The sequence below is a fragment of the Mangifera indica genome, chromosome 3, assembly GCF_011075055.1.
Source record: "Mangifera indica cultivar Alphonso chromosome 3, CATAS_Mindica_2.1, whole genome shotgun sequence".
Taxonomy (NCBI): domain Eukaryota; kingdom Viridiplantae; phylum Streptophyta; class Magnoliopsida; order Sapindales; family Anacardiaceae; genus Mangifera; species Mangifera indica.
The window spans coordinates 10,754,478-10,774,343 of record NC_058139.1 but is presented as its reverse complement, the minus strand read 5'-3'; the positions used below and the strand labels follow the sequence as shown (position 1 = coordinate 10,774,343).

Genomic DNA, 19,866 nt, shown 5'->3' with positions numbered 1-19,866 from the left:
ATTTAATTGCCTCCAATGAAGCCCAAACTAAGTGATGCAAATACCAGGAAAAACAGATAACTTGCTGGAAATGATAACGAATGAATAAAAAAATCCAATTTTTGAACAATTATATTAGAATCCATGAAATCGAACAAGTAAGAGACAGGTAAAACGGACTGTGAGATAGTTAGGGTTTCTAAGGTTTGAGACAAGGTGAAAGAATACTAAGCGGTAAAAAAAAATATATCTTCAATACAACAAATTTTTTAATTTTATGATAGATATAATTTTATTTCATGTTAAGATAATATATATATATATATATATATATATATATATATATATATAAAATTTTTATTAAATTTGTTGTAAGTTTGATATTGAAAAAAAAAAAATTGAGTAAGAAAAGAAAGGGTGATGGATGGATACCTACGGACGTGCCCAATCTATCTGCAAAAGTTCATTATCTACAGTATAGATCTAAAAATTTTAAATACATATATATATTTTAGACGAGTTACCTCCAGGTTTTACAGGTGATCCGTCTGTTTTGTCACTTCTAGTTCCATAATAATGGAAACTAGATCTTACCCCATTAAAGGCGGCTCTGGATAGGAATTGAAGCTGCAACCATTAAAATTAACATTATTATGAGTTAATAAATGTTACCCAATTGTCTTCTTTTAACACCAATGGAAAGATTTTGGTTGCATTTGATATTAAATATTTTAAGGTGAATAATAAAAACAAGCCACTCCCCAACCAACTTGAAGTCGATGCTTCTTGTTGTCCACCATTATAATAATTGGATCGTATCGTTGTTATCAATATTGATGTGGTATTGCAATTTTTTTTTTTGTATGAAGCATTTGAATTACGATTTTCACTTGCTTGGAAATGGGAGTTTCCATTCTTGGCAATTTCAATGTGTTTTTCACCTCCATCTATTTCTTTCTTAATTGTTGCGAAAACACAATTTGAATTTATTTTTGTTGGTCTTGCAATTATTTCTTAGTGTTTTTAGTGTGAATAGAATTTTGCAACAATAATGGTTTTTCTTTTTTATTTGTAAATTATTATAATTAGGGTTATTCAAAATTGATTAATTGAATCTATTTGTTAATTTTTTGAATCGAATTAAAATTTTAATTAATCATTTTTTAACCAAATTTTAAAGAATAATCTTATTTTATTTTTTTAATATGTTTAATATTTTATTTAATTTTTTAAAATTAGTTTAATTCGATTAATCAATTTTAAAAATTAGATAAATCAATAATTGAATCAAAAAAATGGTTTTTTAATATTTTAAAACTAATATCTAAATAAGTTTTTTAAATAATTTATTTTTTATTTAAAAATTAATTTAATTTAATAAAAATTAGATGAATTATAGATATCTGTTTGGATGCGAATGTACTTTATATGTGAAACTCTAAAGTCAAATTTCCAAATAAATGTTTGTAAGTAAGCGTTCCATCAATCAGATATAAAATTTGATATTTGAATAATTCAATAATAATGTTTAATCAATAATTTTCAACAATATCATAAATAAATAAATACATTTTCATTCAGAATTTCAGATAAATGACACACGTGGGCCACTCAGTACCCCTCATCTCAACTGTCACACGTGGCTATTCATTTCTCTTAAAATGAAATCTACTAACACGCCAACCAGAATATCCAAATCAGCGGTACAGGTTTATTATTCTACACCGCCAACATAAAGGACCAACTTTGCAAAATTATTTGTTGGAAGAGTCGTACACGTGATTAAGGAGGAGATCTAATAGTCACTTTGAAGATTTTTTATTTTTTATATTTTGGAAAAAAAGGTTGATTGGAATGCGTGGTGCACGTGAGTGAATATGTCAAACACTAACGTTAACGTTAACGTTAAAAACACCCTTATTTCGGTTGGAAAGGAGTTTGGTCGTCAGTAAAATGACCTGTCAGTCACCGCCTATCGTTCTTGCTCACTCAAATAAGGTGTGGTTTGACGTTTATTTTTTTAACCATTTATTTTTACGCATATAAATAAATAAATAAAATATATTATTATATAATTAAATATTATTTTATTTTAATTTAAAATTATTTAATTATTTAATAATATATATTAATTTATATATTTAAAATAAATACATATAATTTTATATTATTCAAATTCTAATCTTTCATGATTTCATTTTTACCATTCAAAGTAAGCCCTGGATGTCCAAATTTTGACTTCTCCATCTATGAAACTTTTGGGCAATTTGTAGTCGCTTAGACCTGTGAAAATGTATCGGCCAGAAGTGCTTTACACGTCTTTTATTGTTATGTGCTTCTTCGCTTTCAGTCTTCCTCAGGACAACACATCAATGTACCCTTTTTGCTCCTATTTTAAGTGTGTGTGAAATTTATCTCACACTGACATTCTCATAATGTGCTTCCCGATTGCTGACGACCAGAGGCTTTCTTTCCTTGTCACATTGTTTCATATCAAACGAACAAGTTTGGGGGGGCCTTGATCACAATTCTCACTCTCTTATTGCACCAATTGATGATGCTTCATCTCATCACTTGCACAAACTTCAATTCGACTTGTTGTCGCCTCTATTGCCTGACCTTAATTTTGATGACCCATAACTCTCCATCTTGGATTTTCCAAGCTGATTGTTTCCCCTTGGCTCTGCTTTTGTAGCGTTAGCCTAGCAAAGGGGGAACAAGCGACCAAACTACCACTCACGTGCTTAACCCACCTCCTGGTGCATTATTGCTTTTGTGCTATTGTATTGTCAAACGGGTGCTAGACATTGGATTTACATGTTGAAATAAATAAAGAAACAGAATAAGAGACCTCATATGATGGATGTATGTGTATAACCGAATGATCTGAAATGAGTTCTAATATAACACTCATATATATGCAAGAAGGTTATTTTAATTATTTAACCAAAAAAAGCTTAACTGTTGATGAAAATATGATTTTTTGTAAATTTGAATGATCAAGTATAAATGGTACGTATTTATTGATTATAATTTATTATAAGAAAAATATTGAAAAGTTTTTACAGTACATTAAAGAAATTTTGAGATGATGCAATCCCAAAGAGATCACACATCACAGTGCTTGTGTTGATGCCGGTGATGGTGGGCAGTTGGCTTTCTCTTTTTCTATTTGTTATTGTTTTGGATGTTTTGCCCCTAGAAATACATGTGTTTAGTTAGTTATGTGAATTACTTGTATAGCCGCCATACGATAGGAAATTGACACTATAACATTTATAATGATAATTTAATAGGTATAAATATTGGAAAATATAAGAATTTTCGGTGAAATTACCTTTTTCTTCCTTCTAAGTAACATCCCCGTTAATGAAATTGCCAAATAAATAAAAATTTTGACTTTTTAAACTTAAAAAGAAAGAAAATTACCATTTTATCAAAGTTTAGCTAGAAAATGCGCATTTTATCTTATTTTAATAAGAGTAAATCACATTCCCACGCAATATTTGATCCAAAAATATTTTTCACTCCCTATGGTATGAAACATTTTCTCTTATCCAGAATTAAACTCTATTTAAAAATAATTAATAATATAAGGGTAAAATAGTAAATTCATTATTAAAAAATTTTGATTAAAAAATAATCTTTTTAAAAATTATATCTTAACATTTTAAATATAATAATTTAATATTTATACAAATTGAAAAAATACAATTCAATCTTTGAAATTCTAACTATCACTTTAATTAAAATCTCTAGTTTAACTTTAAATTTATGAAATTAATAAACTAATTAACACTAAATTTAAATTCAAACTCGATTAAATATGAATCAAATCAAGAGCTCCTTCCTGATAATTCAATTTGATTACACCTTTGAAATTTTGTGTGGTCTATTTGAAAGATCCGTACACCTATAGACTAAAAAAAACAAATATGATTAAGAAAGCCTTTTTTAAATATATTTATTAATACTTTTGCTGGATGGGACGTTACAGAAACAAGCAAAGAATTAAAATGAAATTTCATATAAACAGAGAAGAAACGCTTTACATGGGACGTTACCCTTTTCAATTAATATTAATCTAGTAAATTTTGTATTAAACTTAGGTTCAATAACTATTTCTCATTTAAGGTTTAATGAAATGATAAAGGTGGTACTCTTTAAATTTGAAAATTATAATTTTATATCTATAAATTTTGTTAATGGATTTTGTTTGGTCTTACTATAAGTTATTGTTTTTTTTTTAATTACAAAATTACACCAACTTAAATTTATTATTATTTTTCTTTAAATTCTAAAAATTTTAACTATCAATGAAAAAGTAATTGAATTAGATATGATATGAGAGATTTTGTTATTGTCAAAAATAAAAGAGACACAATTATTATAAGAAGTGAAAGATAAGATACACACGATTATCGATAATAATAGGTCTTAATTTATTGAGACATGACAAAAGAATTGAAACGAAACACAATAATTGACAACGACTAAAACGATATTAGTGTTTTTAGAGGATAATATAATTTCTAAGTAATTAATTGAGACTTGATCGAGAAAAGATTGATTAGTGACAAAATGGAACAATGGTAACAAAAAGGACAAGAAAAAGGAAATAATGAAAAAAATGGATCTAAAATTAACTAAAAATAAAAAATAAAATAAAGGAGAAAAATAACAATGGAAATAACGAAAGGAGTAAGTAGAAAATCGAAAGATGTGTATAAAATGACTTTTTCGCTTTTTTATTATGTAAAATTTTCTAAAATGAATAAAAGGTGAAAAATTGAAAATTTAAACTTAAAAAGTAAAAATTAAACATTTCATTAAATTTTAAATTTTAGGTGAGAGATACTTGTTTCATTTTAAAATTATAAATATGTGTTAGAATCAGGATTGAATTTGAGTTAAGTCAAATTTAACTCGATTTATATGTAATTGAGCTTGAGCTCACTTTAATCAAGTTTGAGTCTGATATTAAGTTCAAGTTTTTAACCAACTCCTAGTAAAATGATGTTGTTTTAATATATATCAGTCAAAATAATGTCGTTTTATATCAAAATTTTTAATGTAAAAGTTTGATTAGTTAAATATTCCAAAACTCAAGCTCGAGTTTAAAAATGTTGAAGCTACAGACTTGAGCTCGTTTAAGGTTAACTCATTCAAATCAAAATTAAACTTAAATTCAAACGAATTTGATTTAAATCTAACTATAGTTAACGTATTATACCAATTTGAGATAACTGAATCCATTGCCCAAAATTCGATTAATTTGAGAAAATTTCCAGAATATCCATTATTTGGGGTTTTCCTATAATTACATCCCATCACAATTGTCCAAATACAGAATCTATACGCTTCATTTCTTTTTATAAATTACAAATAATAAATAAAAATACAGATGATAGCGAGGAGGAGGATGAGAAGGGCTTCCTCCGGTCTCCTTCTTTAACAAAATTAATAGATGTCCTTAAATATGTAACTGTAGATTCTCATAACTTAATTATTAAAAACATAATTATAAATATTTTATGATACGATACAATATAATATAAATAAAAAATAATATATATAATAAAATATATTAAATTAATATAATATAATAAATATATTATACAATATAATACATATTATCGATACGAATTGATGAATCTTTAAAAAAAAAATGATATAATAAAAATATATAAAAAATATTAAAAAATTAAAAATATTTAAGATTTTTTTAAAATAAAGAGTTGTTAATTATAATTTTTATAATTTTATTTTTTTTTAAAATGTATTATACAATAAATAATAAAAAAATTAAAATATATGATTCCGTTAGAATGATCCGAAAGTCAACTGATCAAAAAAGCCAAAAAAAAGATGACAAAATTGTGCTTAAAACAGTAGTTTAAACTTGATAATTAATGATAAATTATAGAATTTTATTTACTCTCTTTAATCAAAACAAATAAATGATAAAAGATTTTTGACATTGACGTTGTGTAATTTGGTCTTGCGTGGATATATATATATATATATATATAGAGTTTTATTCGTTGATTTATTTTGTACGTATCCACAAAAATGAGTAACAAACAAGATTTATTTTATAGTTTTATATTTTTGAACTGACAATGCGCTGTCATTCTGACGATTCTCATTTGGTCTTGCCAGACGATTACTAACAAACAAGATTTACTTTGATTCGTTCCAAAACCAGGTCCAATTGACTACAAATGTTTGAGTCAATAACCTTGTCCCCCCTGAGCTGATGCATGATCATCAAAGTTGCCCTACATATTTCTGATGTAACAAAAATCTCCCTGCTGCTGTAAATAATGGTAAAAAAGTTAGTAAATATTCAATACTATTATTGAATCAATTAATAGTTAACTAGCAATAGGGGGGTTTCGGTCATTTCAAAAATCTTTCGGCTATTTTTTAATGTCAAAAGGATAATATTATGTGCTTAATTTTTATATATAAATAATAATATATTATTATATAATTAATAATTAAAAATTGAAAATAAATTAATTTTTAATTATTAAAAATATATTATTATTTTTATATATAAAATTATTAAAAAAAATTATATATCGTTTTATTGACATAAAACAGTAGCCTATGTTGACTTAATCGATGACATTGTTACCGCCATTTTTTTAACTTTTACTTTCAAATACAAAATTCCAGTAACAGTACGGGAGAGGTCCCATTAATGTTACGGGAAGGTAAAATATGAGGCAAGTGATGGTAAAAGTAGTAAATAAATAAAACAGACGGGCCAAATATCTAACAGAGCAGCCAAGAATAAGCATAACAGAAGCTCTTTAAGTCCTCGTTGGAGCAGTGACAGAAGAGAAAGAAAAAGACCGCTTTTTATTTTCAATTAGTTTTAATTTTATTGCCATTAAATTTTAGTCTATATATACCGAGGAGCACATTCATGTGAATCTCACCATTTTTCTCTCCGTCTCCGACTTTCAAGCTCTGTCTTTCTCTGTGAAAAACTAAAAAGCTCAGCCTCAATCCACAAGGCTATCACACCAACAAGAAACGAGGAAGAAAGCATAGCAACGCAAACCACTATTTGTTGTTGCTCTTGTTTTCTTTGATTCTTCTGTTTTTGTTATTGTTGTTTTCAGATTCAAAATACTGCTAGATAATGGCAAAGAATGTTGGAATCCTGGCTATTGACATCTACTTCCCTCCCGCGTGTGTTCAACAGGTGACGATGTCACACTCTTCTCTTGTTGTTTGATCTTTCGTTCTTTTTTTTTTTTCCTGCCTTTTTTATTCAGCGTTTCAAGCGTTGATTTTTAGGATTTATTTAAAAGAAAATTTTGTTGTGAGGTAGGTGGTTCAGATGTGGTCATGCATGATTTGAAATTGGTGGATTGGATTTCAGGCGCTTAAATGTTGGTAGTTATAGAACCTAATATCCTTCTAAATTATTTGTCATTAAAGCTGCTTAACACTCTAAAGGTTCATCTTCTTGATGAGGCTATTATAAGTTTCTTGGTCAACATGAAAGTCTAAAAAATAATTTATATTCAAATATTACCCATTGGATGCCTATATTGTTTGGGAAGAAACATGCATTTTATTTTTAATTTTCCTGATGGAACGAACTATATTTGTGGTTTTGGTAATTTTTGTCATCTTAATTGGCAATAAACGAAATAGATGTGTTCTGATTTATGAATTTGGTTCATCGACCTCTATGTTTTCTTCAGAAATAATCACTTAGATTTTATTTTATTTTTCTTTATTTCTATTTGCTAAACAGGTAGCTTTGGAGTCTTATGATGGAGCAAGTAAAGGAAAGTACACCATCGGACTTGGACAAGATTGCATGGCATTTTGCACAGAAGTGGAAGATGTCATCTCAATGAGGTTCCAATTTTACATTTGAAATCTCATCCTTTTTACATGATGCTAGCTACAAATAAATTTTTTTTTTTCTTTAAGGATTACTTTTAAGTATTATGGTAGAAGTGTTGCTTTTATTATCATTAACCAATTTGGTGCAACTCTTGGATCTCCAGCTTGACAGTCATCACTTCCCTCCTTGAGAAGTATAAGATTGATCCAAAACAAATTGGTCGCCTTGAAGTAGGAAGTGAAACTGTGATAGACAAGAGTAAATCCATCAAGACCTTCCTGATGCAAATTTTTGAGGTATTTTTTCCTGGCCTGAGGTTTCTAACCATTTGAATATTCCTTTTTCTTTCCTGGGGCAGATGAGGTATAAGTGGGGTTTGTAGTCTGTAATTGGGAGCTTCAACAATTAGGGTAAATATTTTGGAGAGTTACAACCTGATTTAGTAGATGTGAAGGTAACCTCTATGGTTAATCTCAAGTGCAGATGTAACTGGTTATTTATTTATTTTTTTTCAGCTTAACAAATCTCATGTTTTTCTGCTTGATAAAACACAAATTCAAAGTTGGAAAATATTAGCTAGCACATTTTTTGTTTTTGTTTCAAAATGCACTTTAGGTCTGCACTTGAGGATTTAAATCAAGACAGATGGTAAACGAGCAAGTAGCTTCAGGCTGAATCTGGCTTTTTATGGCTTTGCATCCCCTTCCCTATTTACCATTATTTTTGCATAAAATTCAGTAACCTAATTTAAATTATCACTGGTCATCTCTGTTGCATATTTTCCTCTTTTTATATTTATTTGGAGCTTTTAAAATGTATTTTCCTTATGTGCTAGGTTTTTTTTTTTTCTATTAAAATAAACAGAAATGTGGAAATACTGACATTGAGGGCGTTGACTCAACCAATGCATGCTATGGAGGAACTGCAGCCTTATTTAATTGTGTAAACTGGGTGGAGAGTAGTTCATGGGACGGACGCTATGGGCTTGTTGTGTGTACTGACAGTGCGGTATGAGAATAGTTTCTTCAAACAGTAGTTTAATAAATTTCTTATGAGCTGTGAAACATGTAGGCCAGAGTTGTATTCTATTTTCCGTTTCACCTGTGGGCATATTAACAGAAATGAATATTTAAAAAAAATGGGTAATTTTATTCATTGAACAGATCAAGTTTTGTTGTTCTATGTTTTTACTGCATGTCTTTGTAACAGGTTTATGCAGAAGGACCTGCCAGACCCACCGGAGGAGCAGGTGCTATTGCCCTGCTAGTAGGACCTGATGCTCCTATTACTTTTGAAAGCAAATTTAGGGGGAGTCATATGACTCATGCCTATGATTTCTATAAGCCAAACCTTGCTAGTGAATACCCGGTAATTATTTGCTATGCCCTTTACATATCTTTTAATTAACAATGTTGCCTGCTGATGTCAATTGGGGTCATGTTTTGCTGAAGCTTTTTGCTTATAGAACATTCACCTGATTGTTTCATCTTGACTGATCATGCAAAATTGCTAGAAGAATTTTAATTGCAGTTTTTGAACTCCTTGTAGTCCATGCAATTTATTGGCTAAGTTACTGGCCTGACTAATAATATCAATAAAACTAGGTGTGCATACTTTTGGTATATAAATATGTACACACATGAATGTGTCATAATATGATTGAGTGATTTTAAATTAATAACAAAGTAACATTCAATCACATGATGACATATTCATGTGTGTACATATTTGTATACCAAAATTGTGTACACGTAGCATTGCTCCTAGTAATATATTGAGGAGCATTATGCAGTAAGTAACCTTTTAGTTGATATACATCATTTTTGGATAATCAGTGAAAGCACTTTTTAGTTGATATGTGTTTGTGTTTGTCTGAGCAATTGCTTGAAATATTTGAATTTCAAAATATCAAATACGCATAACTTCCCTCACTTCGTAGTTGGTGTATGATTGTGTTTGTCTGAGCGATTACTTGGAATGTTTGAATTTCAAATATCAAGGAACACATAACTGCCCTGCCTCTGCGAAGTGAAACATTTGCTATTGTACTTGAACTGCAGCCGAATTTTCTATTTTTCTCAAATACTTATGGATTTCATCTGTACACAATTATGTCTGTAGGTTGTTGATGGGAAACTTTCTCAGACTTGCTATCTCATGGCTCTTGATTCTTGTTATAAGTATTTATGCAGCAAGTAAGTCTGCATTTAAATTCCTGAAAACGTTTTTACTTCTTATCCATTTTTTATGTTTGGTGATTGACTGCGCTGTTTAAATGCCTGATGGCCTTGCTTTTTATAGGTATGAAAAGTCAGAGGGCAAACAATTTTCTATTTCTGATGCTGACTATTTTTTGTTCCATTCTCCATATAACAAGGTGCCTTGTGTTATTCGTTATGATTCTTCAAGAGTTATTTATTTTGATTCATCAATGAAATATTAAAGTATATAAAGCAATTACTTGTTTCTAACTCACTGTGTGTAATCCTTTTGAACTATTGCAGCTTGTACAAAAAAGCTTTGCTCGTTTGTTATACAATGACTTCTTGAGGAATGCCAGGTTCCTTCTTTTTCCTTCACCTGTCTAGTCTCTACAGTTTTATAGCTTTTAGAGTCTTTATTTATTTATTTGATGTACATGTACCTGGTAATTGATTATATTTGCTTTTTCAATTTAGTTCTGTTGATGAGGCTGCTAAAGAAAAGCTAGGACCCTTTTCAACTTTATCTAGTGATGATAGCTACCAAAGCCGGGATCTTGAAAAGGTCTGCTTTGAACCCTGACTGTTATTGTACCACGGAATTTTATTCTTTTTCGTTTGTGTTTATGTATTCTTGGGGTCACTGAGGTTGGTGATTTTGAATTCTGCAAATTTGACAGCAAAGTGACTGTTAATTGAATATCTTCAAGTCCTAAAAGATGTTCACTTTTTTCATCCACCCTATTTCATATATGCCAATAGCTCTGCTAATAGCTTTGCATGTCTCCCTATTAATTGCCCTATTATAAATTTTATACAATGGTCAAAGTTTCGTCACTAGGGATCACAAATATTTAGATGTCAAATTTGGAGCTCCTGCTGATATCATGGTTCTACAGGTATCCCAGCAAGCTGCAAAGCCCCTTTATGATGCAAAGGTTCAGCCAACCACCTTAATACCAAAGCAAATTGGTAACACATACACAGCATCTCTATATTCAGCATTGGCTTCCCTTATTAACAGCAAACACACTGAACTGGTGAGTGCTTTATGTTTCAAAACTTCACATTCTCAGTCTGTAAGTATATACAGATCCTAATTCTATTTGTTAACTTGCAGGCTGGCAAACGGGTGATATTGTTTTCCTATGGTAGCGGTTTAACTGCAACAATGTTCTCTTTGAAACTCAATGAAGGTCAAAAACCCTTTAGCTTGTCAAACATTTCATCTGTGATGAATGTTGAAGCAAAGTTGAAGTCAAGGACTGAGGTAATTCCCATTGCTCCCTTGAGATGTGCTCTTTAACAGAATAAATGCACACACATCAAATTCTTGGGACTGCTGCAAAGCATATATAATCGATGCATCTAAGCTACTCATACAAGGGAATTCTGTTGGCGTAGATAAGAATTATAAATGAATCTCTTATGTAAATTATCCTTGAAAAAGTTTTCTCACAGATGTGGTTCTGATGCAGTTTCCTCCTGAGAAATTTGTCGAAGTATTGAAGCTGAATGAGCATAGGTATGGAGCAAAGGACTTTGTGACGAGCAAAGACATCAGTCTTTTGGCTCCGGGAACATATTATCTTACTGAAGTCGATTCAATGTACCGGAGATTCTATGCCCAGAAGGATGGTGAGAAAACCAACTGCGAGAATGGCTCAGTTACAAATGGCTACTAACACAGTGAGGCAGCTGTTTGTGCATGTATGTCTTGTTAGATGTAGTGGCTCACTGAATGATGTTACCGTTAATTAAAACTATCCCAGATTCCTCAAGTTTGTGATGCTAAAGCAAGTGTAGTCTGTTCATCAGCTGGAATTTTTTTCTTTTTAATAAAAAGCTTCTCTGTTTTTAAATAAATAGACATTATTCTCCTGTAAAGGTTATATTTAAGATGATATAAGGATGTTTTAAGTAACTTTTTTTAATTCAGACTATAATAAATAAATGAAAATACCTCAGAATAACTTGTTTGGTTTATTATACTAGTAATTTTAAAGATAATACGAAATAACCCAGTTGCCACTATTGAATTAATTATAGTTTTGTTATAATTATATATTTATTTTTAATTTTAGGATAAAAATGATTTTATATTTAATTAAAATAAAACATAAGTTTAAATATATATATTGGAACTATTTTATCCTATTAAGATTAAAATATCTGAGGGATATTTGGTTCAGGTAACATTTGATTTTTCTTTTTAATTTATCCTTTATTATTAATAATATTTTATTTGATTTGTCTAAATAACAAGTAATCTTATTTTAAACTTTTATAATGTAACAACCACCACCTTTCACCCACCCCCAAAAATGGTAAAAATCATTGAAAGAAATTAAGGATATAATCTTTTATAAAATCTTTCTTGTCAAATTGATCAATGTCATTGACTCCAGTGACTTATGATTCATCTAGGTTGAATTGATTGTTGTTGAAATACTCTTCCATCAAAATGAGAAGATAAGATCAGGATTAATTTAGTTGATATTGTTAGATTATTTGATTCAATCCCACCTTTTGATTTGTTATAAATTCCTCTATTATTCATTAGCCCCCACTTTTAATTTGTTAGTTTCCCATGTTTCTACTCCTTTGATTAATTTAACATGTTCAAGAGTTTTAAGTAAAATAGTATTTTAATACTAATCAACATAATAATTATATATATATATATATATATATATATATATATATATATATATATATTTTATCAAAATATATGATTAATTTATCCTTAGTAATTTTTCATGTAGTTTATTTTGGTGGTAATATTTTATCATTGGTATTACTCAAACAAAACACTCTCCCATTATTAAAATCATTCTTTCACCACCCACATCATCTCTTACCACCACTCTCATCGTTATTGAATAAGAACATTGCCACTTGTTTGCGCTAAACTCACACACAATATTATTGTCAACCTGAAAGTGGGAATATTGTGGAATTGTCCTTCTCCAACCACTCATTTGTGTCACCAACAACGAACCTGCCCTTTCTCCACCAAATCTCACCAGATGTGCCATCCTCGTTACTGGTTTCAATTTGTCGTTTTAATGCACTTCGCATGCTTAGTCTCACCACTTGTTAGATCAACATGAGATGGTAGGTGTTCCTTTGACTTTGATTAAGAGTTTAGTGTTATTTTAGTCAGACTCTTCATTTAGCTCATCTTTTAATTTATTGTAGTTCTCTTTTTTGCTAGTAATTAATTTGATATCTTCTACCATCTTATCGATCATCTTTTACCCAAGTGACCGCTCAACAATCTTATTTAATTAATTTAATATCTTTTATCATCTTCTCAGTTATCTCTTATCTAAATTACTGTTCTAATGAAACTCTCTCACCCAAATCATCCTAATGAAGAAGGGACTTACCACAAAGTGAATTATAATTCGTCATTCTAATTATTGTTTGATAATTGTTATTATAAGCGAACTCTATCAAAGAGACTATGTCTACCTAACTCACCCTATGATTCATACAAAAAGCTAGAAGGATGTCTTCAATGATCTAATTGGTCTCTCAATCTAACCATCCATGTGAGGATGATACATAATACTAAATGAAAAATTGGTATCCAATGACCTCTGCAAACTCCTCCAAAATGCATATACAAACCTCATATCCTAATTTGACATAATGGATATAAGCACTTCATGCAATCTCACTACCTCCCTCACATATATCTGATTGAGTTGATTTGTGGAAGGAATGTCCTTCGCTTATGAAAAATACATTGATTCGGTAAGTCTATCGACTATCACTCATAGCACATTGAATCTTTTTTTAATCCTTGAGAACTCAATTAAAAGAATAGGTGTTCATATACATGGAACGGACTATCTACTAAGACAATTACTTCCCACTTAAACTACTTCAAATTGTGTGTTTCTCTTTTTTGAAACCACAACCTCTACCATGAAATAGTGTTCCACTACATGGAATAACCATTCTAGCCCAATTATTAAGACAAAAAGTTTTATTTAATTTAACTTGTACAAAATAACCAAATACTCTTAAGACATACGTGTAAGTATTACACAAGTTGTGCATTATAAAGTCCATGATATGAAAGAAGATGTTAGTGGATTATAATCAAGTGGAGTTTGTGCATCAATTGTATCTTGATCAAAATGAACAACAATATACTGCCTCATCGTTAAAGTCTCTTTCTCTATGAAGATTTGTGGGTTGGTGGAGAAGATTGTTGGCTTGTTAAATGGTATCTTTGTGGTGACAATATTAGGAGATTATGATGCATTAGGGATGACAAAGATCCAATATGACAAGAAAGAGAATTAGTATTTCTCTATAAGACAAATACAAATAAATACAAAACTATTTTTATCTAATAAGGACAAAGACAAATAATAGAAAATTTGATTTCATCTCACCATGTTGCCATCTCTACATGGGAGGTGTTTAGGGGTATTTATAGTTAAAAGGAAAGTGTATATTATTTATTTATTTATATTTTAAAGCAACATTCATTTGACTTGCATTTTGTTATATTCATGTATATATTTAATTAAAAAAAAAAAAAGGAAGACTAGGCCTTGGAACTAGACTTGGGTTGTCACGCCCTTAATATGACGACCCAAAACGGCCCATCCCCAGGACCCAACTCCGACCAGCGCGCAGCCCCAATAGGTCGTGGGATTTCCTGGGTTTCTCCTAAACCAGGGTTGGGGCTGCTCAAGAAGGCGATGTCGTTGTTGGACTGCTCGACTCAAGTAATCATTTAAATACAACTCCATTTTCCTGAAAATCGTTGATGATGTTGTAAGTATACTGAAACTTTTAATTTTTTTTTTTCTGTTTCAGGAATTTGGCCGGAATCTGAGCTTCATTGACCATAGATTCGCTGTTCCACCTTCTAAATCAAAAGGAATTTGTCAAGGTACCAACTTCATTTGCGAAAGGTAAAGCTCTGTTCTTCTTCCCATACTCTGTGACATTGATCGTTTGTGCTTCATTTTTGTAAGAAGTTTATGGAATTAATATAAGTGAAATCACAGTAAGATCATTGGAGCTCGCTACTACAAAAGTATAAACTATTATGGCAGTAACGATTTCCAGTCTCCAAGAGAGACTGAGGGGCATGGATCGCACACTTCCTCAACAGCAGCAGGCAGGGAGGTACCTAATGCAAGTTACCATGGGCAAGCATATGGAACAACAAGAGGTGGAGTTCCCAATTCAGGGATTGCCATGTTCAAGGTTTGCTGGTCATCGGATGCAAATATCCTGGCATCGTTTGACGATGCCATAGCTGATGAATTGATATTATATCAGTGTCTCTTGCTGCTTGGTACTATTTCATTGACACAAATTTGCATATGGTTCAGGTCATCTCAACCCAGTGGATGCAATACGATGCAAATGAGACAAATCACAGAAAGTTAATTCCTCTCAAGCAATGGTATAACGATACCAATCAAAGAATGATTACCGGCAACAACAGCAGTGCTTGCTCCAGCACATAGGCTGGAAGAGCTTGGGATCTTAATTGCCCATTATTCTCTCTAGCTTTGCTGGATGGCCAGGAGATTATGGGTGTTTTTACCAGGACAGTGACCAATGCTGGCTCACCAAACTTACCCTACGCTGCTAGACCACACATGCCTCCTAATGTTAGTCTTAATGTCGAGTCGTCATTCTTCATCGTCGGAGAAGAAATCATTTACATTGGCAGTCAAAGGTCCAAAGATTTCACAGCAGCCAATTATGTCAGGCAGGTGCAATTATATGGGAAGGTGGATTTCATCAAGTGATAGGCCCAATGTGGCATTTTGTATCTTCTCTCTTTCCCTGTTTCATCTTTATCGTTCCATCGTATAAAGACCTGAAAACTTAAGGCTCCTTCAATAAGGAGATTAAAAAGGATCACTTTACAAAAAAAAGAAAGTAATTTAATATCTTTTCATTTAAAAAAAATTAGTCAATTAATATCTTCTTAAGTTTAGAAAAATTGATAGTTTAATATATTAAAAATATTAAAATATTTTTTTAAATTTTATACTGACTTTTTTTAAATTTTATTATTTCTTAATTAACTTTTTTTTGAAATTAACCCTCCTATATTTGTATTCTGGGTCGGTCACTACCTTCCATACAAACCAAGAACTTAACCCTTGGACGCCACTAAAACCTATCAATAATGCAGTTTCCGTCCTCAGATGATGGCATATAAACTTTGAACTGCTTCTACAAGATGGAAATAAGACTGTAAATAACACTGCCATTGGCATCTCTCTATAAATCACAGAAGCAATTGGTTACTCTGTTCCATTAGTTTCCGCTTTAAAATGCTTAGCGTTACCGCAATGCTTGTTAATTGGATTTTGAACTTCTGAGAATCCATGAACTTAATACTTGAACAATAACTTCTTCAACTCTTTTATTATACCGACAGAGAAAATGACCTCAGAACCAGTTTCCTTGGGACTTTTTTATTTTAGCCGAAAGTTTTCTTTTTCTTTTCTTGAGAGCATTACCTTACAGAGTTAACAATTAAGCTAAATTATTCGAAGAGAAAAGAAAATGTAACTTTACTAGCTTGAACAATAACATGCTATGCTCTCTTGCCTTTCATGGGTGATAAGACCTTATATTGTAACTAGTAATATATATTTAAGCATCTTGAGTTCTATCTAATAATTTCAACTTCAAACCATCATTTGAAATAAAGGAAAAATAAACAAAATCAATCAAACAACTATGCATATGTCAATAATCATTAGATTATAATCTTATTCAGCTGCAAGAACACCAGATCACAAAAATAATAACAGATGATTCATGCTTGGATTGGATCACATTTTTGTGGTTTAAAAAACAGAGACCTCCTAGTTGTTTTATCTCATCATGTTCCTGACTTTTGAGTAGTGGGTATTAATGAAGCGAATTTTGGTATTGAACATGACAGAACAATGGCATCATCATTCCTACAAAACAAAAGTCTCATCTGATTGCTAGCTATTGGCAATGACAGAATAATTACTATGAAAGTAAATAAGGATTTGCCACCTAGAGCTACCCTGCTTTTGCTCGCATGTCTGCACCAACCACTGTCGGAAGCATAAAGACAGGCAACTTCTTTTCTTTTTTGTCAAGGTAAAAATATAGTTCTTCCAAGGAGAATCTGCTTCTATGAAGCCATTGCATTTCAAGATCAATAAAACTATACATACCCACTTTGAATATACAAATAGACACATATTTAATGTGTGTCATCAGGTGATTGAGTGATTTTGAATTAAGATAAAATAACACTCAATTATATGATAACACACATAAAGTATGCACTGATTTATATACTCAAAATGAGTATGCATAACATTGCTCTTTGAAGAAAGATTTTGCAACAACTAAATGGTAACTAAACTGATAACACTTGTCCCGTAACATACAAAATTGTGGCATCAATTGTAATTTCTTTCCCCAGAAATCAACTTAACAGATCTTTTGACATTGTACAGATCAAATGCTCATGTAAACAAAAAGAATTGTACATAAATGTAAGAAAAAAAAATGCAGAGAGAGAGACCTTTTAAACTTGGCTGGGAATGTAAAAAAAACCAAACATTCTATTACATAAATACAAATGGGTACATCAAGTAATGTGCTATCTCTTTTTATCTGTTTGACAGTCCAAACAGGGGGCAATAGCATATATTTGTAAAATTACATCATGTTCTAGGGAAAGCTGAAGATCAGAGACGTGCAATCCTCAGCAAATGCTGTCCACAGCCAATCAACTTACAAATACTTATTTATAACTTGACATCTGAGTATTTTATTTGTGAACGAATCATTCAGATACAAATAGGAACAATCATGTATGTTATGTGGAAAGAAGAATCCATATAGCATTAACATCACATCAACCTGCAAAACTAAATTAAATAAATAAGGAAACTTAAAAATTCAAACCTAAAATTCTCAATCTAAGGCAGTCTTCTTATTTGGCTGGAACACATATTTGATGAGGGAATCCTTAATGGACAGGAGCTCGGGAAACTCCTCCTTCAATTTGCTGGCATCAAGCTCATTGTTGCTCCTCGGGGCAATGATCACCTTTGCTTGCTCTTCAAGAGTAAAATTTTTCCAAGTGAATGTAGGGTTAATGTACTTCCGATACATCTCTAAGATCTCATTGTGGCTGACTACTCCAGGATTTGTAAAGTTCCAAATTCCAGTAAGGTTTCTCTTTGCCATTTCAATGGAAATTGGAAGGAGTTCATCCAAAATAGTCATTGAGTTTGGAATGTTGACTACCTTATCATATCGAGTGATCTTTGTGATGAAGTTGCGGGGATTGGCAAAATCGGATGAGATTGGCATCCTCACACGCAATGTACACACATTCTCATAATTCTTCAGCAGATCCTCCACCTCTCATATATCAGTAAACTACCAATCAGAACAACCAGGCAAGCTCTAACAATCACATAGATTTCTTCTTTTTTGTTAGAAAAAGAACTCAAACGGACTAAACAGTATACAATTTGTAACCTTTCACACATTTTTTAACTGAACAAGATGTGCCTATCTTATTTCCAAATACTACAGCTAAGATCTTCACAATGACATAAGCTTGAAATTGAGATTCATTGCCCTAAGCACGGTAACTTATATATCTAGCCCATTGGACTGAATTTAAAGTTGGATCATGTCAATTGAAAAAGAAGCAAAAGGAAATGAAATTTGACACTAGCCTCAACGGTTAAGCATGCAATCTCAATGTTTTGCGAATGAAACTCTTTCTTAAGCATGGCAATCTAGGAGAGGACAAGTATCCTATCATTAAGCAAGCTAAAATGGGAGTGTAAATGCAAGTTCCTCAATGAATCAAAGTGTAGATAACAAAAGGAGTAAGATCCCATATACAAATATTCAGATCTAGCACATATTTATGCATATCAATCAAATCCTATATGATAAAATTATAAACCAAAATCTGAGATTTAGAGCATACCATGGCCTTGGTCTTGGAGTAGAAAGATCCAACAAAATTCGGAGTATCTTCCTCCTTGAATCCAATACCCGATCCAAGCGGGTGATCCGCATCGTATTCGAAGATACAACCAGTGGCATAATTAATCAAAACCAAACCTTTCTCTCTGCAAACGTCCGCAAGCGTAAGAGTACCAACCACATTAGTTCGGATAGTCTCGACCTTATGTGATTCGCACCAATCCACATTAGGCCTGCCGGTGACGCCAGCAGCGTTGAAGACGTGAGTGGGCTTCACAGCAGCTATGTCGGCTTCGAGTGAAGCGCGGTTCTCGAGGCGACCGGCACCGTATACAAAGTCAATGCCTTGAGCTTGGCAGAGCTTGCCAAGGAGGCCACCGATCCAGCCTGTACGGCCATAGATCAAGAACTTGAGTGGTTTGGCGCCATCAGAGCCGTTAGCTGGGAAGCCCATGGTACAAAGTATTGAAAAAGTGGAGATTTGAGTAAGCGAGTATGGAGATCGGATCTGCCGGAAGCAGAAGGCTTCTATTTATATAAATGTTTTGTTTGTCTGTTTGTGTTTCTGTGAAAATATGACGTCGGGGTCCTGTAATAAATATAAATGTGGTCATTATTTTATTTTCGTTTAACTATTTTTTGGTTAGAGGAATGAAAAATAGTTTTTAGGGATATTTAATTTGAGTAATATTTTATTTTTTAAAATAAAAAATTATTTTGAAGATAGAATATCTGTAAGATTATTGGTATAATAATTACTATATTTGATAAAATTTAATAAAAATTAGTAAATATAAATAATGATAAATTGAT

The 19,866-nt window shown here is 31.3% G+C and overlaps 3 protein-coding genes across 5 annotated transcripts; 2 read left to right on the top strand and 1 right to left on the bottom strand.

The window, feature by feature from the left end:
• Window positions 1–6,872: 6,872 nt before the first annotated feature.
• Window positions 6,873–11,922, top strand: LOC123209966 (hydroxymethylglutaryl-CoA synthase). The gene is made up of 12 exons (XM_044628078.1): window positions 6,873–7,198; window positions 7,760–7,866; window positions 8,019–8,151; window positions 8,720–8,863; window positions 9,065–9,223; window positions 9,977–10,050; window positions 10,157–10,232; window positions 10,360–10,415; window positions 10,534–10,621; window positions 10,956–11,096; window positions 11,177–11,326; window positions 11,535–11,922. Exons 1-12 carry the CDS (start codon window positions 7,136–7,138, stop codon window positions 11,739–11,741), a joined length of 1,398 nt encoding a protein of 465 aa, XP_044484013.1. The 5' UTR covers window positions 6,873–7,135; the 3' UTR covers window positions 11,742–11,922.
• Window positions 11,923–14,637: 2,715 nt separating this feature from the next.
• Window positions 14,638–15,977, top strand: LOC123211031 (cucumisin-like). Of its 3 annotated transcripts, none has more exons than XM_044629539.1 (4): window positions 14,638–14,807; window positions 14,899–14,996; window positions 15,093–15,259; window positions 15,423–15,977. In XM_044629539.1, exons 1-4 carry the CDS (start codon window positions 14,664–14,666, stop codon window positions 15,458–15,460), a joined length of 447 nt encoding a protein of 148 aa, XP_044485474.1. In that variant the 5' UTR covers window positions 14,638–14,663; the 3' UTR covers window positions 15,461–15,977. The 3 variants fall into 3 exon arrangements, with proteins under 3 accessions (XP_044485474.1, XP_044485473.1, XP_044485471.1); XM_044629538.1 differs by having other exon boundaries at window positions 15,093–15,294; XM_044629536.1 differs by having other exon boundaries at window positions 15,093–15,977.
• Window positions 15,978–17,645: 1,668 nt separating this feature from the next.
• LOC123211219 (bifunctional dTDP-4-dehydrorhamnose 3,5-epimerase/dTDP-4-dehydrorhamnose reductase-like) lies at window positions 17,646–19,568 on the bottom strand. The gene is made up of 2 exons (XM_044629807.1): window positions 19,055–19,568; window positions 17,646–18,471 (listed from the first exon to the last, which is right to left on the bottom strand). Exons 1-2 carry the CDS (start codon window positions 19,505–19,507, stop codon window positions 18,019–18,021), a joined length of 906 nt encoding a protein of 301 aa, XP_044485742.1. The 5' UTR covers window positions 19,508–19,568; the 3' UTR covers window positions 17,646–18,018.
• Between the last annotated feature and the right edge of the window lie 298 nt (window positions 19,569–19,866).

What these genes read in the sequence shown, in the direction of transcription:
- LOC123209966 (XM_044628078.1), top strand. Translation starts at nt 7,136, where the DNA reads ATGGCAAAGAATGTTGGAATCCTGGCTATTGACATCTACTTCCCTCCC. An exon ending in CTCCCGCGTGTGTTCAACAG is followed by an intron (nt 7,199 to 7,759) that starts GTGACGATGTCA and finishes TTTGCTAAACAG; the next exon opens with GTAGCTTTGGAGTCTTATGA. An exon ending in TCCTGATGCAAATTTTTGAG is followed by an intron (nt 8,152 to 8,719) that starts GTATTTTTTCCT and finishes TAAAATAAACAG; the next exon opens with AAATGTGGAAATACTGACAT.
- LOC123211031 (XM_044629536.1), top strand. Translation starts at nt 14,664, where the DNA reads ATGACGACCCAAAACGGCCCATCCCCAGGACCCAACTCCGACCAGCGC. An exon ending in TGTTGGACTGCTCGACTCAA is followed by an intron (nt 14,808 to 14,898) that starts GTAATCATTTAA and finishes TTTCTGTTTCAG; the next exon opens with GAATTTGGCCGGAATCTGAG. An exon ending in ACCAACTTCATTTGCGAAAG is followed by an intron (nt 14,997 to 15,092) that starts GTAAAGCTCTGT and finishes GTGAAATCACAG; the next exon opens with TAAGATCATTGGAGCTCGCT.
- LOC123211219 (XM_044629807.1), bottom strand. Translation starts at nt 19,507, where the DNA reads ATGGGCTTCCCAGCTAACGGCTCTGATGGCGCCAAACCACTCAAGTTC. An exon ending in ACTCCAAGACCAAGGCCATG is followed by an intron (nt 18,472 to 19,054) that starts GTATGCTCTAAA and finishes GATATATGAGAG; the next exon opens with GTGGAGGATCTGCTGAAGAA.